Source organism: Mytilus trossulus, chromosome 6, assembly GCF_036588685.1.
Source record: "Mytilus trossulus isolate FHL-02 chromosome 6, PNRI_Mtr1.1.1.hap1, whole genome shotgun sequence".
NCBI classification, from domain to species: Eukaryota; Metazoa; Mollusca; class Bivalvia; order Mytilida; family Mytilidae; genus Mytilus; species Mytilus trossulus.
The window spans coordinates 5,345,629-5,373,600 of record NC_086378.1 but is presented as its reverse complement, the minus strand read 5'-3'; the positions used below and the strand labels follow the sequence as shown (position 1 = coordinate 5,373,600).

The 27,972-nt window shown below is 30.8% G+C and overlaps 2 protein-coding genes across 6 annotated transcripts; one reads left to right on the top strand and one right to left on the bottom strand.

Moving 5' to 3' along the window:
* Nucleotides 1–40: 40 nt before the first annotated feature.
* On the bottom strand, nucleotides 41–12,950 carry LOC134720640 (dual specificity protein phosphatase 3-like). Of its 5 annotated transcripts, none has more exons than XM_063583019.1 (4): nucleotides 12,847–12,950; nucleotides 3,334–3,502; nucleotides 2,465–2,688; nucleotides 41–875 (listed from the first exon to the last, which is right to left on the bottom strand). In XM_063583019.1, exons 2-4 carry the CDS (start codon nucleotides 3,486–3,488, stop codon nucleotides 643–645), a joined length of 612 nt encoding a protein of 203 aa, XP_063439089.1. In that variant the 5' UTR covers nucleotides 3,489–3,502; nucleotides 12,847–12,950; the 3' UTR covers nucleotides 41–642. The 5 variants fall into 5 exon arrangements, with proteins under 5 accessions (XP_063439089.1, XP_063439087.1, XP_063439085.1 ...); XM_063583017.1 differs by having other exon boundaries at nucleotides 12,843–12,878; XM_063583015.1 differs by having other exon boundaries at nucleotides 12,762–12,867.
* On the top strand, nucleotides 6,577–26,201 carry LOC134722278 (ankyrin repeat domain-containing protein SOWAHC-like). The gene is made up of 7 exons (XM_063585888.1): nucleotides 6,577–6,769; nucleotides 8,764–8,825; nucleotides 11,856–12,089; nucleotides 14,891–15,061; nucleotides 17,210–17,275; nucleotides 18,962–19,063; nucleotides 26,100–26,201. Exons 1-7 carry the CDS (start codon nucleotides 6,649–6,651, stop codon nucleotides 26,199–26,201), a joined length of 858 nt encoding a protein of 285 aa, XP_063441958.1. The 5' UTR covers nucleotides 6,577–6,648.
* Nucleotides 26,202–27,972: the final 1,771 nt, after the last annotated feature.

Here is a 27,972-nt window from a genome sequence, read left to right as displayed (position 1 = left end):
GTGTCACCCGCAAAAAACGGGTGAGTTGACAGGTATGAATTTAAAGTTTAGCTTATTTATGGGATTTTTTTTCTTAAAAATCATCTTACAAACATTTCATTACAAATTGAATAATAATATCATTGTCATATTCAAATCTACTCTAAACTATGCAGGGATTAATGAGTCCTTATTGGGAATGTGTTTGTGGGAATTATTAATACAATTCAATATTGTTGGAATGCTTTATATCAAAATAATTATGAATCAATATATTGGAAAAAGCCCAATGTCATTTAATGCCATAGTTTAAAAAAAAACCATTTTTCTCTATAACATGATTTATATCAAATTTACTTTTATCACCTTTTTTTAGGGTCATAGGGTAAATAGCCATCCATACATGACCGCAACTTACACCGTCTTGTAATACAATCTCATCAAATTATACTTTAACAAAAGTACTTGCTTTCCAACTGAAAATTCTTATAGATAATTTGGAAAACATTCCTGATTTATTATCATTTGGAAAAGGCCTCATCAATTACCCCTAATGGTAACCTCATTAACCCCTTATCAATATATGGATTAATATATAGTATACATAAACACTCAATTACAATGTTCAAATACTACACACAGTTTTTCACACATCTATAATATTCACAATATAATACATTTATGACTTCTTCTGTTAGGAAGTTCTTGGACTCCAAACAGTTCATGATGTAAGACACATAGTTGAGTCATGAAGCCGTCATTCGGACAGATACACCGCTTTTCTCTGACCGACTTGATGGCTTCACGGAATGTCATTCTTCGTTTCAACATTAAAAAGGCAATAACTATAGTAGAAGACCTACTGACACCTGACACACAGTGAACTAATACTTTACCTACAAAAAAAAAGAATTATGTAAAATGTATAACTATTGTGATCATTAAATTTTCTATTAAAACAACAAGGACACTACAGTAGACTTAATGTCATACCTGTCAATTGTATAGTATATAATCTACATATATATAATTCATTTGTGCCTATAGTAACATTTTATTACAAAAACTTATAGTAAGCATATGTGAAACAGGTACAATTTTTACAATTAATTGATAATTGTATGATCACATTTAAGAATTTTTTTTTCCATCTTCTAGATTTTCAACTGTAGATTTTTAAGTTCCATTCTTTGTAAAAACGACCCATGCATCTACCCTTTGACCTGAACCTCTCTTTTTTTAAGTTATGCTCATCACTTAGAAAGTGTTGCAATTGGTCTTTCGTTTCTGGATGTCTGGTAATCTAAGATATCTCTGATAGCTTTTGTCTAGAATGTTAGCAAGTTATTGAGTTAGCTCCCCTTACTGTAAGTGCTTTTAAAAATTTTCATGGAGGATTTTAAGTACAAGAGCACCTAATTCTCCTGTCCTAAGTCAGGAATCTGATGTACAGTAGTTGTCGTTTGTTTATGTAATATATACGTGTTTCTCGTTTCTCGTTTTGTTTATATAGATTAGACCGTTGGTTTTCCCGTTTGAATGGTTTTACACTAGTAATTTTGGGGCCCTTTATAGCTTGTTGTTCGGTGTGAGCCAAGGCTCCGTGTTGAAGGCCGTACTTTAACCTATAATGGTTTAATTTTTAAATTGTTATTTGGATGGAGAGTTGTCTCATTGGCACTCACACCACATCTTCCTATATCTAATTATTATAAAATCTGAACTGAAGTTCATGAAAACTGGAGCTGTTTTTGTTGTCATGTTTTAACCACTACATGATTCTAAGGCATATTGGCACTTAAGCAGGATTAATGGATTTACTGGTAGATAACATTACCATTTTTTAAACCCAAACAACTAAATCATTGTTAATATATATGTACATTAATAAAAGCAAGATCATACATAGTACAAGATGACACAATCTCATGCAATGTCTTAAACAAACAGCACAGAATTTGAAAAAAAGAAAAAAAAACCATCCAAAATATATCTAGTATAAATACATTAATATAAGTTTATATGAATAAGTTTATAGTAGCAGTGAATTTGATAGAATCTTTACTAATTTACTGTGATGATGTACTTTTGAATCTGCTACCTCTCAAGAACAAAACAAAACTCAAAAATTTTCCTGATTACTAAAAATGTAGGCAATCAAATGATCTGATTTTGAAGTGGTTTGGATTTTCTTCCTTGCATTCATTAATTATTGGATTGTGAAATAAAAACTTATCATGAATATAAAGTGAGAGAAATGACTCTGGGACATTGTTGATTCTTATTTTCTAGTTTTGATGGCTATACACGATAGACAAATTCATACATAGCAAGATCATACTTGGCATGCTTAGTATAAAATGACACAATCTTATGCAATGTATTAAACAAACAGTACAGAATTTGTAAGGGAAAAAAATCAAAGAAAAAAACACCCATACAAATATTTAGTATAACATGTATAGAACCTGAAAACTGTCCTTACCTCCCTTTTCCAGTGCTTGATGTATAATATTTGCAGTAGGCCTGAAAAACTTTGATATATCAAATGACTCTGTGTCTGATGCTTTAATACCATAAAATTTGATTCCCATGTCTTTGTAATACTTGGCATCTGTATTAACAAATATTGATCTTTGACCCTGAGCGCAATTAATTACATGTGTGATTCCAAGTTCTTTTAAGCTGTTTTTGTCCATGGCTATTTTCCTAAAACAAAATATAAATATCATGCATATAAAGTATATACAGTAAATTGTCTTTACTTCGTTTATCCTCTACATTCCCTGTGCAACTGTAATTTTTTTTATTTTTATTTTGGTAAACATGGTTAATTTTCACTGATGAAATATTTTTAATTAATCATTTCTGGATAATTAGTTTTCATCTTCTCAAAAAAATTTAACAAGCATCTCTTGCAATCAGAGGCTTGTGAGAAATTATGTATATAAAATATCATTTTGGATTCCATTTATGAAGTAGTTGTTAAATAACTATACATTGCCCATTATGAAACATTTCGTCAATTCTGAATATACATGTAAACACAAATCTATACTGTCATATTTGATAGCATAGCTCCATGCAAAATTCTTACTTTTATAAAGTTGCACAAAGATACCCAAATCAGCCCAACATTGGTTGGTGAATAAGCAATAGAATTTCATTACATTTTAGCATGCCTTCTGATAATACAAACTACATGTAGCTTGCTGTTTGGTGTGAGCCAAGGCTCTGTGTTGAAGAGGGTACTTTTACCTATTATGGTTTACTTTTACAAATAGTGACTTGGATGGAGAGTTGTCTCATTGGCACTCATACCACATCTTCTTATATCTAGTAATGAATAAATACCTGTCTCCGAGGAATAATCCTGGATATATTTCATTGTAATTATTCTCATTCCCTCCGGCAGTAGGTACAGCACACTTACTGCCCCTGTTTTGTGAGTTTGGATCCAACACATACTGCTTTGCCCAGTTTTGTAGATTCACTATTTTATAGGTCATCAAGGTACATCAACCTGAAATCAATAACAATTCCAGTTAAATACACAAATTATGATTAGGTCTAGGGTTCCAATAACTAAAGCTAGAAGAGTTTTGGACATTTATTGCATTTTAAATTTTATCTTTTTTTCGCAAACATAAACATAATGACCAACCCTATCAAAAAAGGTTATACCCATATATATATAATTTAATATTGGATGTCACTTGTCTTCTGATAGGCTGACGTCATTTTGTTTATTTGCCCATAGACATAATTTTGCCATGTGATCATCAACGTTTTTTCATGATTTACTCCAGATTAAAATGGAATTAAGAATAAATTTTAAAAATGACTGTAATATTTTTTCTGCCTATTTGAAACAACATAAAAAATGTGGTGTACACTATAAATAACCCGCTAGTACTTGTTGTGGATTTGAGGCTTCACAATTGCAAGTTTCATGATACTTTTGACAATTTTTTCCTGTATGCTTTATATAGAAATTAATTCCTGTCAACATGGTCAAGGAATTTAACCAAATGCCAGCATCTTAGTTACAATTTATTAGTTTTAAAACTTAATGATGTTCATCAAAATAAAAAAAAATGAAATGTGTCGTTTGGGATGTCAGATTTTGTGTCTCAAGGGGAAGAGGCTTTTATCATGTTTATTAAAAAAAAAGAAAATATTTGCATATTTTTCAGCCTTTATCTGATATTTGGTAATTCAATTTGTCACTTTGTTAGGATGACAAATTACAATTCATGTAATTCATTGACCCATGTTTGAATTTTTCAATAATGTGCACCGTTAGTATTACAAATAGAGAATAGAAATTCTCAGCCTCAATGTAAACAAAAATGGACTATAGAGAATAGTGAAATGTTAATTGTTTTTGTGTTATGCATTTAAAGCACTAAAGTGTTAAATAACACAAACATGTATAAATGCAAAAAGGTGTACCCAATTCCTTATCATGCTTATAAGATTATTATTTTTAATCATGTTAAAACAAAGCTACACTGGAAAGAAATTCAAGGTTAATGCTATGAACAGATCAATCTTTAATCTTTCATTGATTTATTCAATGTTGTTAATGAAAATGTATATAATTAGAGATTGTAAATGAATTGCACATGTATCTATTTTAGGTAAAAAAAAATATATCGTCTATATACATGTATAAAATTGACCTATAATAGTTCACTTTTATAAATTATTATTTGGATTAAGAGTTGTCTCATTGGCACTCACATCACATCTTCCTATATCTATATTAATTTATTTATGAATAATTATGACAATATGCCATCTTCCTGGTTTAAATTCAGTCTATAAAGTAACAAATATATTCCTGTTTAGAAGAATAGTCCCTCTATTCAGGTATACATGTACAGCTCTTAACATGTTTTTATATATATCCTTTCAGGGACTTTCTATACTCCCTGATCCTTTTTAAAATAAGGTGGTCATGGTGGTATGGGTGTCTTTTGCCATCTTGGATTGTAAAAAAAACAGAGAATCTAAGGTCCATATTTTCCATCAAGTTAGCAAAATTTGATGCAGGAATGCAGATATTTCATGTGATTTTTCATTTTCATCTAGTTGAATGAATGCTTGTTGGTGAGAAACTCATTATTAAAAGGTACTTGATTTCTGTAATAATGTATATGCTTCTCATTTATTTTTTTATATATTTCTCTCATAATTATCCACTGTCACTCCTTCATTGTATATATATATATATGTTATTGTAGTTAGTCTTAAATTTGTTGCCATAACCACTTATTGTCAATGTGTTAGTGCTAATAAAGTTATCTTATCTTATCTGCAAAAGATCCATTTTATAAGAATATAACTTATTAATATTAATATATATAATTTACAAGCATGACAAGTATAGACTATTTTTGGTTGTTTTTAAAATATTTTGAAATTGGCATTTTTAGGGAAGGTAAATCTAAAACAATGCATTTTCTGAAGGATTCTTCATGGAATTGTCCCACTTTGTATTTCAGCCAGTAAAAATGTACAGAGACCCAATCTTTTCTTTTGATATTCTCAAAGCATTGTCTGAAAGCTATCTTTGCCTAATTTATTTTACAATTCTTAATTTATTTTACAATTCTTAATTTATTTTACAATTCTTAATTTATTTTACAATTCTAACATTTCGTTTAGTATCTATTAAAAAAAATGGTGTTTTTTCCTGTATAATCCATACAAAATTTGTCATTTTGTTACAACCTGTAGCTTGGAAAAATGTGTGGTGACCTATCATTTTTATAACATTTTTGAACATGTACCAATACAATGCAATAGGTACTACATTTTTGGCAAAGTATGAAATAAACTCATCATAGATACCAGGACTAAATTTTGCATATACGCCAGAAATGCGTTTCGTTTACAAAATTTTGTAGTAAACCAATTGTATCATTTTTATTTTCGACTCACTCCCATACCACAGGAGTTATAACGGGGTTAAAATATACCAAAGTGGACTATCACAGTTCGAGAGAAGCTCTTCTGTGATAGGTGACTTTGGTATATTTTTACCCCGTTAGTGATAGGATTTTAAACTCCTGTGCCTATACCACCTTCAGAGGCGGATTTAGGGGGGGCCCAGGGGGCCCGGCCCCCCCCCCTTTTAGGGAAAAAAAATGGTTGCTTATATAGGGAATCACTGGAGCGTGACCGGAGCGGGCCCCTTCTTAGGTCAGTCAGTGGGCCCCCACTTATGAAAAATTCTAGATCCGCCACTGACCTTAATATTAGAATGAGTCATTGAAGAATATGTTTATGGTCTAAATTTTATGAGTATAGTTTAAAAACCTAATACAAAACTAAGAAACTAGAACGTTGCTGTAAATTAATATTTCAAATAAAAGAATGCAAGAAATATCATCAGTGGACTAAAATTAATAACATAGTCATAGGATAAGTTTAGAATTATCTCCCCTTTGTATACAAACTAGGTTAAAAATTCATATCTTTAGTGTAAATAACTCAAATATATAACATCTAACGACAACTATACAAAAAAGTGTGTACCTTTTGCAAACAGACTATAGAAATATCTAGTGATCAATAGAATTGTGCCAAAAAAGGCAAAAATCGAAAACACAGCTCAGTTGATAGTTGGTCCGATATTGTTCCGTAGTTTAGTTTTCAAAAATGGCTTCCGGGTTTACAGAAGAAATTGTGAAAGATTTTATCATCAAAAATGGATGTAAAGTGACAAATCACGAACTTGTTACTAAGTTTAAAACATTTTTGAATGATCCAGAATACAAAGGTATGAAAGGCTACAGTAGATTTAGTGCCATGTGTGTATATTGGACGAGTTTGAATAATCTTCATCTGACACTAGCACAATAACAATGGATAGCCAATGTCCATTTTGAACCTTTTTACAAGACAAGAGTCATATTATATAGTGTATCTGACCAGATAATATTGTGAATGTTGATTTCCTTTGAATACTGCTTTTCTCCATATTCAGATTAGTGAAAATGTAGTCTGTATGCATGTCTGTCCATCTATTTTCATACTACCACATTTAGTCACAACTATTACGTTTCTTTGCATGTGTTGAGTTAGTCCGTGATTACTCTGACGTCCATGGTTGTTTTGCCGTTAGTTGGTACAAGAAGGGATGAAGCAGCGCATCTATTTTGGATGGGCAAATATCCACTTATTTATATGGGTTGATCTCTGTTGTCCCATGGCCCAAGCAGACTACACAAATGAATTTTATTTTTACAGGACATTTGGTCTGGTAAGCATCCTAGCTTTACCAGACCGAATGAAATTTTACCAAAATTTTTTTTTTTACATCAAATTGTATATTATCTGACTTATTTATGTCTGAGCTCTGACTGTATCCGTTCCTAGAATCTGATCCGGTTTTATTTACATTTCCGGTTGTGCCAATGATGGCAGCCATTGTTGTATTTGACAGTCAGATATGGTTTTACCCAGACTTACACATTACTGGTTGGCGATTTTCTGCATAAAGCTAGCGGTTGAACAAAATAAACATTGCTGAGATGAATAATAAAGATGAAAATGAATTTGAGATCGTTTGGCAACTTTGAATGTAAGAAAAATCCATGAAAAAAACACCGGACATTTGGACCAGAATTCAACAAAATTTTACCAGACCAATCTATTATTCACCAGATTTGTCCGACAGTCTAATGTAATTCGTGTAGTCTGCCCAAGTTTGTCTGGCAAAACCGTCGTTAAACGTCATAGTAATCTCGGACTAGTGTTGATTATTTACAATTTAAAAGAAATAACTTTTCATATAAAATATTATGTTCCAATAGTGACTAGTCAAATGCTGGTCTTGCTGGTCAACAGAAAAAAATAAATGAATTTATCACTGTACCATATGATAATGAATGATGTACATGTACATGATGTACAATGATATGTTGAAGATGTACATGAATAAAATCACAGTGATTTAGTTAAAAAATATTGATTGTTATGCTACTAAATATTCAGCTATTTGTACAATGTTGTATGTATATTTCTTAGAAAAACGTAAAACTTTGTACATGTTTTGCAGTCCAAGATTTCTTTGACATCCAACGTCTGTTCTGCCAGACAAGCTGGGCTGTGGGACGTTAGCATGGTTAGAAATGTTAGAGATCATTCCATATAAAAAAAAGTGTATGCACCTTTTTGTTGCTACTAGAGCCTACTGAGGGCCTTGGATCCATATATGTGTAATTGATACTCCCCTTTGTTTATTTTTCATTTATCTATTCATTTTTGCAAGTTTCACCTATCACCACCCTTAATTTTCTCATATATTTGTATTTGGACACTTTTCACAGTGGCCCATACATGCCATATTGATATATATCAATCAAATAAGATTTTCGTTGTCCACAAAACTATTTCTTGATGAGTTAAAAAGTCGAGGCAATTATATATATCATGTGACTATATTAATGACAGACAATAAAACACTATTAGCAAATTGAAGTAAAGAGAAATTCAAGAGAAAAAGAAAAGAAGATAATGCAAAATGTACATGTACATACATTTGTACATACATGTACAAAAGCTGTTTTGAAAGACAAACAGCTGATATTTAATGGTTTGATAGATACATGTATATTTGATAATACTAAGTACATACATGTACACATGACCTATAATGTATATGTACAAAATGTATATCAGTTTGCTCATTTAAATTGTATTTACATTACTATTGACATGATTGAGTTTATAATACATCTAAATGTGTACATCTTTTTTTCAATTTTTCAGTTCAGAACAGAGAGAAATTCAAAGATTATGTCAACACACTAGCAACAATTAAAGTAGATGAGGTAATTTAAAAATTCCATTTTAATGAATTCAGACTGTCATGACTGTCATCAATTGTTCTGGTATTTATAGAAAATTGAGTAAATTGTTAACAGCAAAAGTGCAATACAAGTTTGATTAATTAAATAAAGAAAAATGTTGTTGAGTTCAAGGACACACTTCTTGGAACATTGATCATTTGTTATACGTACGCGTTATATCTATAGAATTATTGTTTTAATACTACATGACTACAATAAATTTCTAGCGGTTTTTATTTCAAATGTATTTAGAAGATGAAATGATTTTTGCTCTTTCAGTATTTTAAACATGATTAAGTTGTAGTTTTTATACGACCGCAAATTTTGAAAAAATTTTCGTCGTATATTGCTATCACGTTGGCGTCGTCGTCGTCGTCGTCGTCCTGCGTCGTCGTCGTCGTCGTCGTCGTCCTGCGTCGTCGTCGTCGTCGTCGTCGTCCGAATACTTTTAGTTTTCGCACTCTAACTTTAGTAAAAGTGAAAAGAAATCTATGAAATTTTCACACAAGGTTTATGACCATAAAAGGAAGGCTGGTATTGATTTTGGGAGTTTTGGTCCCAATATTTTAGGAATTAGGGGCCAAAAAGGGCCCAAATAAGCATTTTCTTGGTTTTCGCACTATAACTTTAGTTTAAGTTAATAGAAATCTATGAAATTTTGACACAAGGTTTATGACCACAAAAGAAAGGTTGGGATTGATTTTGGGAGTTTTGGTTTCAACAGTTTAGGAATTAGGGGCCAAAAAAGAGCCCAAATAAGCATTATTCTTGGTTTTCGCACAATAACTTTAGTTAAAGTAAATAGAAATCAATGAAATTTAAACACATTGTTTATGACCACAAAAGGAAGCTTGGTATTGATTTTGGGAGTTTCGGTCCCAACAGTTTAGGAATTAGGGGCCAAAAAGGGACCCAAATAAGCATTTTTCTTGGTTTTTCGCACCATAGCGTTAGTATAAGTAAATAGAAATCTATGAAATTTAAACACAAGGTTTATGATTATAAAAGGAAGGTTGGTATTGATTTTGGGAGTTTTGGTCCCAACAGTTAAGGAAAAAGGGGCCCAAAGGGTCCAAAATTAAACTTTGTTTGATTTCATCAAAATTGAATAATTGGGGTTCTTTAATATGCCGAATCTAACTGTGTATGTAGATTCTTAATTTTTGGTCCTGTTTTCAAATTGGTCTACATTAAGGTCCAAAGGGTCCAAAATTAAACTTAGTTTGATTTTAACAAAAATTGAAACCTTGGGGTTCTTTGATATGCTGAATCTAAAAATGTTCTTAGATTTTTGATTATTGGCCCAGTTTTCAAGTTGGCCCAAATCGAGGTCCAAAATTAAACATTGTTTGATTTCATCAAAAATTGAATAATTGGGGTTCTTTGATATGCCAAATCTAACTGTGTATGTAGATTCTTAATTTTTGGTCCAGTTTTAAAATTTGGTCTAAATTAAAGTGCAAAGGGTCCAAAATTAAACTAAGTTTGATTTTAACAAAAATCAAATTCTTGGGCCTCTTTGATATGCTGAATCTAAACATGTACTTAGATTTTTGATTATGGGCCCAGTTTTCAAGTTGGTCCAAATCAGGATCTAAAATTATTATATTAAGTATTGTGCAATAGCAAGTCTTTTCAATTGCATAGTATTGTGCAATGGCAAGAAATATCTAATTTCACAATATTGTGAAATAGCAAATTTTTTTTTAATTAAGAGTTATCTTTCTTTGTCCAGTAAAGTAAGCAAGAAATATCTGCAAGAATTTTTTTGAATTGGAGTTATCTTTCTTTGTCCAGAATCAACTTAAATCTTTGTTATATACAATATACAATGTATATTCACTTTTTACTACCAACTGATAAATTTAAATAATCTTTACCATTCAGTGATAACAAGCAGTTTTTTTACATCTTAATATTTTATGATGTATTTAAATGAGTAGTAATTGTTGCAAACTCCATTAGAATATTTTAATTGAAATTAGTTTTGGAATAAGGGAAAGGGGGATGTGATTAAAAAATTGGGTTCAATTTTTCTCATTTGAAATTTCATAAATAAAAAGAAAATTTCTTTAAACATTTTTTTGAGAGGATTAATATTCAACAGCACAGTGAATTGCTCTAAGAGAAAACAAAATTTTTAAGTTCATTTGAATACATTCATTCTGTGTCAGAAACCAATGCTGTGTCAACTATTTAATCACAATCCAAATTTAGAGCAAAATCCAGCTTGAATGTTGTGTCCATACTTGCCCCAACTGTTCAGGGTTCAACCTCTGCGGTCGTATAAAGCTACGCCCTGCGGAGCATCTGGTTATAAAATAAAATGAAGAAGCATAGAGAAATACTGTACATGCTATATGGGCAGAGGGGTTAACAGAAAGTGTCATGTGGGGCACAAAAAAGGCAGCAGAATCATGGAATTGGAATATATGAATGTCCTCTAAGAATTGCCATATCAATATTGCTGATTGACAAATATGCACTATCCCCAATGCTGTATTGTCTTGAAGTGATTAGGTGTCAATTTATTTTTTAGAAGTTACTATTTTAAAAATACTGAACAAGGATATTAATTTTAGCCATGATAATGTACATGCTGTATGTCATTTTATATTTTAAGACTTTTATGATGTATTTAAATGGGTTATTATGGTAACAAACTCTATTGGAAATTTGAATTGAGATTATGACCATATCTTGAGCATGTTATGTCAAACAAAAAGGGGGGGGGGGATGGGTGTCTATTCGCAACAGCATAGTTTATTGGACAAAATCAAAAAATGAATATTAGTTCAAATCACATAGCCAATTCAAGTTCTTTGACTACAGTTATTCTGTGTCAGAAACCTGTTATCATGTGTCAAATATTTAATTACAATCCAAATTCAGAGCTGTATCCAGCTTGAATATTGTGTCCATACTAGCCCCAACCTTCAGGGTTCGACCTCTGCGGTCATATAAAGCTGCGCCCTGCTGAGCATCTGGTTGTAATTTACTTTTATTTTGCAGAAAGGAGAGAAAGTTCTTGTTTTGAAGAAGAGATATAGACCTGACAATGAGAATCAGACTGATAGAGCTATGTCTGAACCTCATGACAAACCTTCTGGAGATGACTTTGATGGAGGTGGGATGTCAAAGGTCAAAAGTGATGGTCACCTTAGTGTCAAGGACAATAACTCTGAGACATCATCTTTAAGAGGAAGTATGGATACACTCTCTGCTTCATCTCTAACATCTTCTACAGTAAGTTTGGGCATCAATCATAGTGTCATGTAATATGTAATATGTCATGTAGATATCATCAAACTCTTTTTAGAGATTTTAAATTAATAGAATCTATATAACTACAATGTACAATGTATATCTGTGTCAGACTTTAAAGGACTTATGCATGCTTGGCAGTTATTGTATGATATGTCTGGTTTGGCCATTATCATTAAAAGATTCTTGCATGGGATCTGGAAATTTGGTTATAAATATGATCATGACATGAATATATATAATGGTATTCAAGAAATTTATATCATATATGTATATCATGTAAATGATATATTTATATGCATAGATGCACAAATTTATTTTCTATGATTTGAAAAAAAAAGTAAATGTATGTGCCATCAAATTTTTGAAGCTATTCGCCATTGTATGAAACTTTCTTTGATTAAAATGGATTTAATTGAAGAGAATGCATAATTTGGTTAAAGAAAGAGAAAAAGATGAAAACATTTGAAGCATTTAAATCTGAAGAGGCAGCTTTAACTGAATGGTTTAAGATTGAATAGAAAAATACTCATTATCAATCAGTACAACAAAATCTGAACATAAATAGTAATAATAAAAAAATCAATTATTTAGGTAATAAACACATCAACCATTTTAAAACATATATGTTTGAAGGAAAATTAGATCAATTACCTGTGAAACTGCATCCATTTGTTACTAAGTCTTATTTAGCATGTTTAGTAAGATCCTGACTAAATATAAAAAAAATGTTACCTACTACTACAAGATTGTAAACAGTGTACTTCTGTGTGTCCCTTTATATCACTAAAAATAGATTATCAATATATGATCAATATTGAGAAATATGCTTGTATATGGTGTATTGACCAGAATTTACAATCGTAACAGCTGTGATTCAACATAGAATTCATTAAAATTATATTGTAACATATGTTATATTTTATTAATTAATAACAAAATGTGGCAATCATTGGCTACAAGGGTTAAAGACTGCTTAAAAGTAAGTTTGTTTTCAAAATACAAAAGTAGAAATTTAAAAATTTGTGCAAAAATGGTAAGAATAAGATCTTTTAAATTACTTTTTTGCACAAACAATTTATATAATTTGAAAATGTGTCTGTTTGCATTGATTTGAGTTTTTATCATGTGAAATATATTCAAATATTTGCAGGTTTCTGTATTTAATAGTATGGTAAAAGTACATTAAATAAATGCATGCTTCACATATACATGATATATACTGTTTTGGTTTTTGTCGAGCCTGACACTTTTGTCGCAGAAAGCTCGACATAGGGAAAGTGATCCTACGGCGGCGGCGTTGTTAGCTCACTTCTTAAAAGCTTTATATTTTAGAAGGTGGGAGACCTGGATGCTTCATACTTTGTATATGGATGCCTCATGTTATGAAGTTTCCATCAGTCACATGTCCAATGTCCTTGACCTCATTTTCATGGTTCAGTGACTACTTGAAAAAAAAGTTAAGATTTTTTGTAATGTTAAATTCTCTCTTACATGTATTATAAGAAATAGGATAACTATATTTGGTATGTGCGTACCTTGCAAGGTCCTCTTGCCTGTCAGACAGTTTTCACTTGATCTAGAACTCATTTCATGGATCAGTGAACAAGGTTAAGTTTTGGTGGTCAAGTCCATATCTGAGATACTATAAGCAATAGGTCTAGTATATTCGGTGTATGGAAGCACTGTAAGGTGTACATGTCCAACTGGCAGCTGTCATCTGACCTTGACCTCATTTTCATGGTTCAGTGGTTATAGTTAAGTTTTTGTGTTTTGGTCTGTTTTTCTTATACTGTATGCAATAGGTCTTCTATATTTTGTGTATGGAATGATTGTGAGGTGTACAGGTCTACTTGGCAGGTGTCATATGACCTTGACCTCATTTTCATGGTTCAGTGGTCAAAGTTAAGTTTTTGAGTTTTGGCCTTTTTTTCTAATACTATATGCAATAGGTCAACTATATTTGGTGTATAGAAATATTTCATGATCTTCATGTCAGTCGCGCAGGTTTTATTTGACCTTGACCCCATTTTTTACGGTTCATTGCTCAGTGTTAAGCTTTTGTGTTTTGGTCTGTTTTTCTTAAACTATAAGCAATAAGTCAATTGTTGTATGGAAGAATTGTTAGCTGTACATGCCTACCTGGCATGGTTCATCTGACCTTGACCTCATTTTCATGGTTCAAAGGTCAATGTTTAGTATTCTTGGTTTATGTTAAGTTTATGTGACAGTTGTAATAAAGCTTTATTATTAGGACTATCAACATAATATCAATGATAAGTAAAGAAGGCGAGACATTTCAGTGTGTGCTCTCTTGTTTGATAAAGATTAGTATACATAGTTACTGTGAATTCCATTCTTCCTAGGTATCAATTTCCTGGATTTAGGGAAAAAATGTATTTTTCTGGATATTTGATTTGGTAATTTTGCAATTAAAAGCCAAGAAGAACTCAAAAAAACATTTATTTTATTTATGTCAATAAACATGATAAACATAGGTTTGGTTATATACCTCTGAAAAGAATCTAAGACGATTTAATGAATTCCTTGCGATTATTTTCTTTTTACACGGTTACATATGTTACATGAAGTATAAATTTAAATACAATGTAGGTGTATAGTTTACAACTAAAACATGTCTAAATATGCTGCATGTTAACATTTGTTTCAATGCTCAAACATAGTTGATTAACTATGGTACATCTATTTATTTTGTTATTGTGTAATGTTTATCTGTATGTTTATGTAATGCATGGTTTTGAACTAACAATTGTTACTTTCAGACTTCCCAGAATTCCTCAGATCCTCAGCAAATGTCCAAATCAAAAGAGGATGTTAATGATTCCGTGATCAGTGTCAAAGATCGAGCCAAACATTTGAACAAAATACAGTCAGAAAGTGATCTACAGCTGACTAGTGAACCCAACTTACGACGAAAGGATATCACCAGACATGTAAACAAATTTCTTCACGTTAGGCTTTCAATATTTTATTTATAGTTTATATATACATATACTAAAAATATAACATGTAAACATAGTAAACATTTATGAAGAATGCTTGGCAAAGTCATCATGTAGAGTTAGAGGTAACAATAGCAACCATTAAAGTCTGTCATACAAAATAAATGAGTTTACAGTATACTCAAAATAAAAATAGACATGTCATAAAGCACAGTATATATATATACAATGTATACAACCATTAAGAACATTTTTATGAGCTTTTTGATAGTTTAATGGAAGTGATAAAAACTGGAGCAAAAATTTACAAAACCAACTAGCCCTATAAATTGATTTTTTTTAGTTCTTTCATATGCTGAATCTAACATGTATTTCAATTATTGATTTTGGGTGCAGTTTCCAAACGCAAGTTGGTTCATGGCCAGATTATTGGGGTAAAAAAACTAAACTTCATTTGATTTCATGAAAAATTGAGTTATTGGAGTTCTTTGATATACATGATATATATGCTTAATCTAACCATGTATTTAGATTTTAATTATTTGACAGTAGTAGTTAAATTTACAATTTCAAAATTTTTAGTTCTTAGACCACATTCATTCTGTGTCAGACACCTATGCTGTGTCATCTCTTTAATCACAATCCAAATTCAGAGCTGTATCAAGTTTAAATGTTGTGTTTTGTCTCAACTGTTCAGTGTTAGACTTCTGTATCTGAAGCTGTATCCAGTTTTGTCTTGTGAATCAATTTATTTTATGTTGGGTTGATTTCTCATTGTTGTATACTTGACATCTTCTTTTATGAACATGATGAAACATTTTTATTGTCTTATTTAAAAAAAACATGAAAAATATATGTGACTTTTCTAATATGTTTAAAGTGGCATTTACTTCATTGCTTATCATTATTTCTGCTAGTCTTTTAACTGAATGCATTGCTTATGATAAAAAATCTCATAAGATTAAGATGAAGTTATTGAATGTTTAGATATACTAAAATTGACTTTCATATGGTTGTTATGGCATTTCCATAGATAGATATATGTAAAATTGTCTATTAGATGTACCATGGCATGATTCCCAATGAGGACACCAATCATTGCCAGTGTCTATATGACTTAGATGAAAGCAATTATAGAAAAACCTAATTTAATATATAAAGTCTTCAGCAACAAACAAAACCCATATATGCAGTGGCTTACTTAAAATAAATAGTTAAAAATCATGAACATTCAGGAAATTCAATTTCAAATTGCTACAAATTTGCACGTTTCTAAAAAATTAAAGATTTCTTGACATTTCAAAATTTTTTTTTTTTCTCTCACTTTTTAAATGAATAAACATTAATTAAGTTTCTACATGTACAAAAAATGATTTACTTCCCGAATAAAATGCAGTACAGAACTTTAATGCAAAGACCACGGCTTATTGTGTGTAAAAAATTTATTTTAGACATTACATTGTAATTAGATATAGGAAGATGTGGTGTGAGTGCCAATTGCATTTATTTGCATGACATATTTAAATATGCATGTTGAAGTGTTCAACTTGCTTCTGCACCTTGTAAATTTGTTTATAATAATACAGAGGACAAAATGCAGATCTCCCTATCTTCAGAAAAATTATTGGACATAAATTATTTGTGAAAGGTACCTGATACACATGTAGATATTTATGAAAAATGACTGATACACAAATTTGTGTAGTTAATTTACAATAGGTGTGTGATACACTTGTAATCACTTGTGAAAGGTGACTAATACAAATGTAGTTAATTATGAAAGGTGACTGTCAGATACACATGTAGATATATATATTTGGATAGTTGCTGATACACATGTAGTCGTTGTAAAAATTAACTGATAAACATGTTGTTATTTCAGAAAGGCAAATGACACACATGCATGTATTCATTTGTGTAAATTATGAATACACCTGTAGCTATTTCTAAAATAGATTTGTTAACCTGTAATTGTTTGTTAAAGGTGACTGATACTCATATAGTTGAGAGTGAAAACTGGGAAGCTGAATAGACCTTTCAAATTACTATGGAACATTTTGTAAATGTTTTAAAAATACTCAACTAGTAGATTACATAGTATATCACAATAATTATAATGATTATATATATATATTTCAGACTCGAGACAATAAAGAGAATGATGTAGATGATGATTCACATTCCTCTGGTGGAGGTTATACTTCAGTAAGTCATTTATAGTGTTGTATATACTATTTGTTTGCTTATCTTGTGATTTCAGAGTTATCTTGTCTGTTTTTCTCAAGAGTAATGCCAAACAATATTTTAAGGATGTTTGCTTGTCATGTTTTGGACTTTTTGTCAGATTTTCGAAGTCCTCTGGTTTTATCCATTTAAATGCCTTAAAAATAATTGCCCATGAACCCCCATATTTCTTTTTATAAATCTTTTCCATGTATAATTATAAGCCATTTGTAAAAGTATCATAACATTTTATTTATTTTTTAATAGTTTTTGAGAACTTCATCTGGTCAATGATAAAGCTATGAAAAGTCAAGAGAGAACATTTTCCCGCCAAAATTCCAATGGCTAATATCTCAAAAACAAGCACATTGACCCCGATCTTTTTTTGGCTCTTTTTATTCTTCAATTAATCCCCTATCAATATATAGTAGTTTTATGGAAAGTTATTTATTATACAAACATCCTTAATTACCTCTTGTGATGTCATTTTAACCACTCTATTGGTTATGTTATCATTGTCTGTCTGTCTGTCAGTCTTTTACTTAAAATTTCTGTCACAATCATCTGAAGAGCTTAAAAAAATAGCTTCCTTAAATCTGATGGTGTGCTTTGTGTCAGCATGTGTTAATGTGTTATCCTTTTTTATCAACTGATTATAAAAAGAAGATGTGGTATGATTGCCAATGAAACAACTCTCAACAAGAGACCAAATGACAAAGAAATTGACAGAAGCTTTAGGTCACTGTAGGGCCTTCAGCGATGAGCAGAGCTCATATTACATTTTTAGTCAGCTTTAAAAGACGACAAATAGCCTCATTTTAATGTTAAAATAAAAATGAATGAAAAACAAAAATGTAACACAGCAACAAACGACAACCACTGAAATACTGGATCCTGACATGAGACAGACACATGCATGCAGAATGTGGTGGGATTAAACATGCATGTTAGGGGGATCCCAACATTTCCCTAACTTGGAACAGTGGTGTAACAAATCAATATAAGAATGAACTATAAAAATAAGTTGAAAAAGAGTTAACTAATCAGATGGATACAAATAGAAATACATCTATAACAAAAACATGTGGATGTGAGAAAGGTACTTGTATATTCAAACAACATAAAGGACACAAAGTACAGATCTGAGAGTACCTGCAGATACTGCTAGCTAGTTCAAAGCCAATAACAACTAATATAAATGCATCAAAGACTAAATTATCAATTAGTACACATCCAAAATCCAATGGATTTAGTGTAAAGATGTTATAAACAGTCAGAGAAAAATATGACCCCATGCAATGACAAGGTACAGGAGTTGACAGATTGTGGATCCATGAAAGTGTATATGTATATATAACAATAATTTTTAGTTTGCTTTTAATTTACTGAAAACAAAATCAATTCTTTATCAAACATGCTAATTATTTAATCACATATTGGCCTTTTCAAGAATTTTTATCAAAAAGAAAAAGAAAATCTGACCTTTCATCCCTTTTATATATGGTACAGTAGTCAGTAAATTGGTGAAAATACAATTTTTTTCTGGCTTAAAGATCAGAATGACTTTTTATACGATAATTTTGTGTGATAAATCAGAAAGAAAAAGTATTAATAACCTTTGGCATGTTTATACTATTATTGAAATACATGTTTTTATTTTGTTTCCAGTATACACCAGAACAAAAAGAATGGTTGGTTACATGTTCTTCTGGAGAATACCATGAAATACACAGAGTGTTAACTAAACATCCATTCATAGCAAAAACTAGGGTAAGATATTAAAAACTTGTAAGAAATCTGGGTTTATATTGTGCATACAAATTTTCAAAGATTGAAAAACCTTGTATTCGTAGAAACTCAATTTCCTGAATTTTTACTTATACCAAACAGAATTTCCTACCAAGTCAAAGAAATTTCCTAAAAACCAATCTTCTTTGTTTCTCTTATACCAATACAATTCCCGATTTTTTTGTTAATGCTATTCTCTTTTAGATGTGTTAGAACTGTAAGTAATGTTGATAGTATTATAAAGATTTATTACAGCTGTTAAGGTCTTCTTACAATCATTTATGACTTAGGGCATCAACTATTCTGACTTATATCAGGAAATTAACAGTAAGGGTGTGAATCTGATCAATAAATAATAACAAATCATAACCATAATGTAATTATCATTATTGTTGTATCAGGTTTTATTGACCACTTATTAGGCCTAAACAAATTATTGATTGGTTAGCAAAGTAAAATCATTCTTCATATTACTTTGCTGCTGATGTATTTAAGTGTCTTTTATTTTTCATGTTTACATGTCTTTTGAATTTGTATTATATTTTTGTTAAAAGTAATGGTAAAAAAGATTTTTATTCCTACTATGTTGTACTTCAACTGCTTCCATGTTTTATAAGTGAACTTTAATAACTGTATGAATAATGATACTTTAGAAATCCTTAAAAATACATAAAAAAATGGTTTTTTTTGTTGTTTTTTTTAATCCAAGTTTTCAGATAAGTGCCTATAATGTTAAAGATTATTAGATACGTGGAATTTGTATTGATTTGTTGAAAAATTGATGGTACCATATCTATTAATATTTTATTACCCTTATATTCATTATATTCAGCTAATTAATATCTGATAATAAGTTAAAAAAAATTATAAAATTATATTCTAAATGTTATAAAAAAATATAGAAATCAAAGGTAAGAATTATGAAATGACTACTGACTAAAATAGTGGAAGATATTAGCAGGCAAAATCAAGGGAATTGTGCAAATGATGATACAAGCATGAAAATTACCACAAAGCATCATTATTATATACTTTTAAAGAAACAACTGCTGGCCATTAAAAAAAATCATTTTTTCAAGATGGCCACCGCCGTTTTCTAAAATGGCTGTTTTTTTAGTTTGAAAATACTGATTTTTTCTGAAAAACTTTTCGTTTACCTTCTTTTAGTGAAAAACAGCTGTCAGGTTTGGTAGCTACCTTCTTTACATGTGAATAATTCACTAGACATGAGTATTTGACCGAACCGGGTTTGCGCACGCGCGAAAATGTAACAAAATTCATTAAAAAATATTTTAACTATAAAATAAGTGATTTGGGATTTTCAATGATATTATGATTTGGTTTGATAACATTTTTCAAGGTTATAATACAAATGATTTAACAATTTTGCGCATGCGCAAACTATTTATAGACATAATGAGTGATTAGTATGCACTACCAGGGCAAACTGGTATAAATTGTAGTTCATCTCATTACTCTAAAAAGCAAGTAAGTGTAAAATCTATGATGCCACTGTTTAAAAACAAGCCAATTCAGTTGCAATGATCAGTTATTTGATGGATAAGACGGAAAATGTGGTTAAAAAGAGAAAAACATCAATAGTAACGGAAGATCGGCCACTTTTGGTAATGGATATTCAGTGGGAATTGCCTGATTTGTACAGAGAAGATACGTTTATCGTCATATAAGGTGGATTTCACATTGAAATGACTTGTTATAAAATTCTGGATGATATATTACGTGAAGGTAGATGGACACCTGTGTCATGTGTCCTCACTAAAACCATTATAGCAACACCTAGAACGGCATATTCTTGCATGTATGTTCAAATGTACCTAGGACTAGACACGCGCATCAGATAACTCTATGTGTTTTTAGCTTGAAAGGTATATATCGGCTTAAGAAAGCTAAACACAGAAATTATAATCATGTCATGACTCTGTGACGTTCAATGATTTGATAGACTTCCGTAAGAAAATATAGTCATCTCTACCACAGTTCAATTCCTGGCGTTCAATTATAAAATAAGAACTTCTTGTGAATTTGTTAGTATGCTTATTTCATGAGTCAGATTTTGTACAAACAGTCCATATAAAGCATGATACTGTATTCATTTAAGTCTTGATTGTGTAACATATTCTCGATCGCGAACGACCTTCTCCGAGATATGGCTTCCCTTCTCTTTAGTCACCCACAGGTGGCAATTGATTTTGAAAATGATAATTTTACTGTACGTAAGACCAGAAAATATTTTTCTTATAACACAATTTATCAGACAAAAACAGAATAATGCAATTGTAAAGGGCGATGTGTTGTCATATGTTTAACCGAAGACCTCATTTAGACGTATTGATGTTGCTAGACCAGAAGTCAGTAGACTATCAGATACATTTGCAAGATCTAGTGGTTTGAGGCATTCTATAATAGATGAAACACTTAATGAACACAGAAGGGTTTCTTTAAAAAGATCAAAGGCAAATAATTTGAAGATCCTTTGAAGCAAATACCAAACGAAGGAGAACCGGTTTCTTATAACCAGATTAAAAAGAACAACTCCTATTATGTCGTTAAAATAAAAATGTAAACGTTTTTGTAAAAAACAAAGCTAGAGCTCTTAGATATCTTTTCTATACTTTTTTTTTTGTCGCAGTGGACAAATTGATTTGGAATATTTCTTAATCCATTAAGACAAACTGCTCCTCCGATTTTGTCTTTGGATGTCATTTTTAACAGTGGTATCAAATTGGTGCAAACTTGAAAAATTTTGTAATTTGCAGATCCAAATTCTGACGCATTTATTGTTGATAGAGCAGCAATGGCTTATTCCAGGCCACCTTGTAGGGAATCAATATTGGATGATTTTGCAATTGTGTTATACGGCCTTAAATAAAATCTTGCATCGATAAGTATTCAAGAGTAGATATTGTTTTAGATTTACTAAATGAATCATTGAAAGGCTAGATGTGAGAAGACAAAAGTTGGGTTCTGGAGTAGCTCTCTCTATGAAGATGACAACGAAACGAAATTTTTAAAGTGTCTTGCCGACAGAAATGCTTCTGTAGAGACTAATAAGGATACTTTCCAGCTACCCCTTGTAAGCATGGAGAAGCAGATATACGAATGTTTGTCCATGTTCGGCCGGATTAAGAAAATTGTTGTAGGACGGTAATTTAAGGTAGCACCGACACAGATGTAGTAGTATTAAGAATTGCAGCACTCCAAAAATATGGTGGAACAAACTGTGGATAGATTTTGGCAGGAATGAAGACTTTTGATGGCTTCCTGTACGTGATATATCAAATGCGTTTGGTCCTCGTGTAGCTACTCTTCCTTTCATTCATACATTCAGTGCATGTGACACTAAGGGAATAGGTCAGTTTGGATGACATTAGAAGTATTTCAACATGTAAGGGACGTACTTATTTCTTTGCTGAAGTATAAAGACACATACAAGGACATACAAGAAGCATTTGTTTGCATCATGTATGACAGAACAACATCACTATTTGCTGTTAACAAGGCACAATGTAAATTTTTACACAGGAGAAAGCGGCATTGTGATGTAGTTCCGCCTACAAGAGTTTTTTTTGGAGCACATCCAAAGAGCAGCGTATCAAGGAGGATAAGTTTGGGCTCAGCCTGATTTATGTACCAATTCATGAACACTGGAGTTGGATGAAAGAAAAAAACCGAGGACTTATTTGGCTACCGTTAAAGTTGCATCCTCCTGTCGGGAACTTTTGAAATGAGGAGGCGAAAAATCCAGTTGTGTTGGTGACTAAATGCTACCGTTCTGTCATTCCTTGTACGAGTTTTGTTATTGGCTTCTGTCCGATAATTTTAAGATAACGAACCTGTCTTTCTAACACAACTAGACATTTAATCTTAACAAAGAATGTGATATCACTTGCTAAATTGATGAAAATTATAAACAATATACATTTTTCAAAAAACTTTGCCGCCATTTTGAAACCGGAAATCACTCTTTTTTGTCATTTATGTGTTGTTTTTCCGTACTTTAGGAACTGTAATTTACGCTTAATAAAACCTTACATTGGATTATACCTATAACACAACTTTCACAGATTTACAACTGGATATGACGCCATTTGCAAAATGATCGGTGGCCATCTTGAAAAAATGAAAATTTTTGATGGCCAGCACCTGATTTCTTTTAGTCCACCTGTATACCAAATTTCATGCTTGTATTTCATGCTTGTGTTATTACTTGTTACGTTGATGAAAATTATTAAAATATTTTTTACGTATTTGCATCTAATTTGGAACCGGAAACCACTATTTTTCTTCAGTTTTGTGTTGTTTTGTCGTACTAAGGAGCTGTTTTTAACGTTTTATCATATCTTACATTGAATTATACATAACACTTCTCTCAAGGATTAAAATCCCTTGTAAAATTGCTTGAAAGTAAAAAAAATCGAAATTTTTGACTCGTTAGCCGACATTTTGAAACCGGAAGTCACATTAAGTTTCATTAATGTATTGTCTAGTTGTTATTTATGAACTTTCATTTTCTTTTTATCAAATCTAACAATGGATTTTACATATAACACACCTTTCGAAGGATTTACAAATATTGGCTAATTTGTTATGACGCCATTTTCAAAATGTGTGGTGGCCATCTTGAAAAATGATTATTTTTTCTGGCCAGCAGCGGATTTTTTATAAGTATCATTTAGTTAACCTTTATACCAAATTTCATGCTTGTATCACGATTTGCACAATTATGTCCATAATATCTCCCACTAAAAGGGCAAAATGATCAGTTGTCTTATTTGTCATGAACTCATAACCATAGAGTTTCATCTATATGTTTAAAACCTCTATCAAGTCACCTGCTGTAATGTGCATATTATATAGAATTTTATAAAAGTATGTCTAATAGTGTCAGCTATGTATAATTGAATATAAAGATCTGTAATGGAATAATTTCAATAAACTCTCAAAAGTTCAGGAGTAGGCTTCACCAAATAACTTACAACTTTGCCTTAACCATATGTTATGAATGTTATATTCACAAATGTTTATTTCCACAAAATAAGTCTGAATTTCAGGTAGCTTTACTTATTGTTTTGAGTTTTGTCCCTTTATAAATGTTTATATATATATATATGCAATCTGGGCATCATCTATGTCCCATGAACATATTCCCTTTTAATTATTTTATTCTTTTTAAGTTGTTTTTGCAATATCTGTCATTGAGTCTTGTTATATAAGGAAAGACTGGCATCATTCTAAAACAATATTATGTATAATTATAAGATATGAAATTAAGCGGGAAAAAATAATTACTGCATTCATCTTTATTTTTCAGGACTTCACAAATGTAAGTACGGTATGAAATAATTATCATTTTAACTCAAAACCCTTTATGAAGTCATGTTAAATTGTTATGAATATAGTCACATAAATAGCACTTAAAGTTTTTGTAACAACCTTTTACCCAGTACCAAATGGCATTAAAGTAAACAATCTATTCATTGAAAACCCATTGGTGGCCTAAGGCTGTTATCTACTCTTTGGTCGGGTTATTATCTCTTTGACACATTCCCCATTTCCTTTCTCAATTTTAATGATAGGTCATCATATGGCCTTCAACAATGAGCAAAACCTGTACTGCATAGAAAGCTGTTTTAAAAAAAAACTTTATCACTCAAACGTGAAATAATTCTCAGCTGCTGCATTCAATTTGCACAGACCAATTGTATTAAAGAATATTGATTCACACATGTATGGTTTTGAGGGGGAAAAAAGTTCATGCTTCAAACTGAATAAAGTATTATGAAACAGTTATGTTTATGATGTACTGGGACTAGATGATTTTAATAGAATTTTAGCATTTGTTAACTGAGACAGGCTGTGAAGTGAAACTAAACCTTTTTCATTAAAAAAAAATGATACACATAGTAATATTCTATATATACTGATTAATGAAAAATAAATTGATTGATTGGTAATTGCTTTACACTGCATCAGCACAAAAAGGTTATATAGCTGCAAGAGCTATTTCAAATATTATAACAAGACTGAAAAATAGAAATATAATCTGTGAATATATTCTTGACTGATGTTTATGTTTATTTATTTTTCATGCTCTTGACATTGGATCATACAGGGTGTAAGTATTACTACATTCAATGTTTGAATTTCTACTCAAATTGTTTCTTTTTATAAAAAGATAATGATGACAGATCATTATTCAAAGCTTTAATTGTTTAATTTATTTAACAACTCTCAGTTAAGCTTCTTATCTTAGAATTATTATGCCTACCAAATTTGTAAAGATGTCTTTATTTATGGGGAAAAAACAAGGATACTTTGAACATAAGCATGATTAATACATGTATATCAAATAAAAAACAATAAATCATGTATTTCTTTCTTTTTTCATGTTACTGTATTATTTTGAACCACTGTATGTTTCCTGGTACAATAGTATGTAAGTATATAATCTATCCTACTTAAATAACTAGGTCTATTTGCTACCTGGCATAACCAAAAACAATGAGCAAGAATTTAACTTTTCTATATATAACAAATACATCAGGAACGCATTACAAGGATTTCTGAAATTTTGTATCAGGGTTTATATAAGTCAGCTATAACGTGTGATGTGTTTTCATATGCATTACTTAAAAGCTTCCTCTTTACTGAACACTTAAATCATTTTACATATGACATCCAAGTTTAAAATTTTTGTCAAATTTTTCTCAGGAACTACATTACAAGGATTTCTGATATTTGGTGTCAGGGTTTATATAAGTCAGCTACACCTTGTGATGCGTTTTCCAACTCATCATTCAACAACTTCCTGTTTACAGTCAAGTATTTGGGCAGGAGTATCATCAGTGAACAGTAGCTCAAAGTTTCAATTGATAATTATATCTGAATCTATTAACATACATGAATCCAGATCACTCATGATAATAAAAAAAATTGTTGTCTTTTGTGCAAATTTAAACTTTTCATTTTGTGAAGAAATCTTTTTGTACATTTATAGACAGCATTGCATTGGGCAGCTAAGCATGGTAAACCGGAAGTGTGTAAATTATTGTTATCAAGGCCTGGTGTAGAAACTGACACAAGATCTGTAAGTAACTAAAGTTATATAGTTAACAAATATTTTATGGTTAAAATACAGACAAGATATAAAGTGTGTCTGAATAGGTCGCAGTAAAATTATAAAATAGAGAATATCATATGGCTTTTTCAATACCACATCAGTATTTGAATTATGATCTCTAAAATACTTTTACAAATACATGTATTAAAGAAATAGCCTTTTAAATTTTGCAGTAAATAGTGAAATATTAAATTTAGGTGATGTATGAATGTATCATCAGGCTTTGCATATATCACCGCACATTAGCAAAAGGACCATTACACTTGAGCATTTACCTTTTATTGAATATTCATAATATATGAATAATAACATAAATGTAAACTGTTTTATTTCATACAGGGGAGATAATCTTGTTAATTGAAAAATTTCATACAGCCATTACAGGAGAGATATAACCCGAATAATTCAGTCCTTATATTCCGCTTACTATATTAACGCCGGAATGCATAGACAATGAAAAATCAACCATTTGGAATTAGCTCGGGATTTACCTATCTCAATAACATTTATCTAATTGCTGATTGGTCACCTCTTCTACAGGGTACCAATCAAAATCCAGGATTCGTGAAGAGTTTTTATCTTGTTAGGAATTCAGACCCTTTCAAGTAGGAGAGATCGATTACGGGGAGGGACTGAATTATTCGGGTTAGGAGATAATCCTAATATTTGAAAAAAAATCATGCAGGGGAGATAATCTTGTAATTTGTTTCTTGCTTCTCAATTTGTGAACAGTACTTTAAAATCAAAACGATATGATAATAGTTCTTTTGATATTGTTTAACAAGTTTTTTTTTTATTAATTTCATGTTATTTCTGACACAACAGAATGTAAGTATGAAATAGCTTATTGGCTCAAATTGTACAGTACACTGATGAGACAACTCTCCAACCAGGTCACAATTTGTAAAAGTAAACCATAATAGGTCAAAGTACAGTCTTCAGCACAGAGCCTTGGCTCACAACAAACAGCAAGCTATAAAGGGCCCAAAAAACTGTAACTGTTAGTGTAACACTATTCAAATGGGAGAAACCAACAATCTAGTCTTTATAAAAATGGAGAAAGGAGAAATATAAATGTTTGTAGTGTAGAATATTGACAGTCCTGAGATAGTAACACCGCATAACAATATATAAAATAGAAATAATAGTTAACCATTAAAGGTCACTGTATGGCATTTAACAATGAGCAAAACCCTTACTTCATGGTCAGCTGTAAAAAGTCCCCTAAATAAAAAATGTAAAACAATTTAAATGAGAAAACTAAAGGCAGGATTTTTATACAAAACAATGAATGAAATACAAATATGATATACAGCAACACTCAACAACCACGAATTATACGCTCCTGACTTGGGACATGCATCTACAATGAGCATTTTAATAAGATTCATAAATACAATAAATCCTGTGCATTATTTTTGGTGATACTTTATATAAATATATTAGTTTATTTTAATGAAATCAACATTCTTGTTTGACAATCTGTGAAGTTGTGCATTTTTTCTTTTTCTTTTCTTTCATACTTGGTATCATCCTGTTCACAGGGGGTAAGTTTTATTTTAAATCAATTTAACATTTGATTAACTTTTAAAAAAATGATTTAGATTTAAAAAACTTAATCTGCATGAAATATACCTAGTAAATATAACAAAAGACCAAAATTTAAAAACACAAAATATGAACCAACAATAGACAGCAAAAAGTCACATAAGTAGACATTATTTGGAATAACAAAAAATGTTGCGATCTT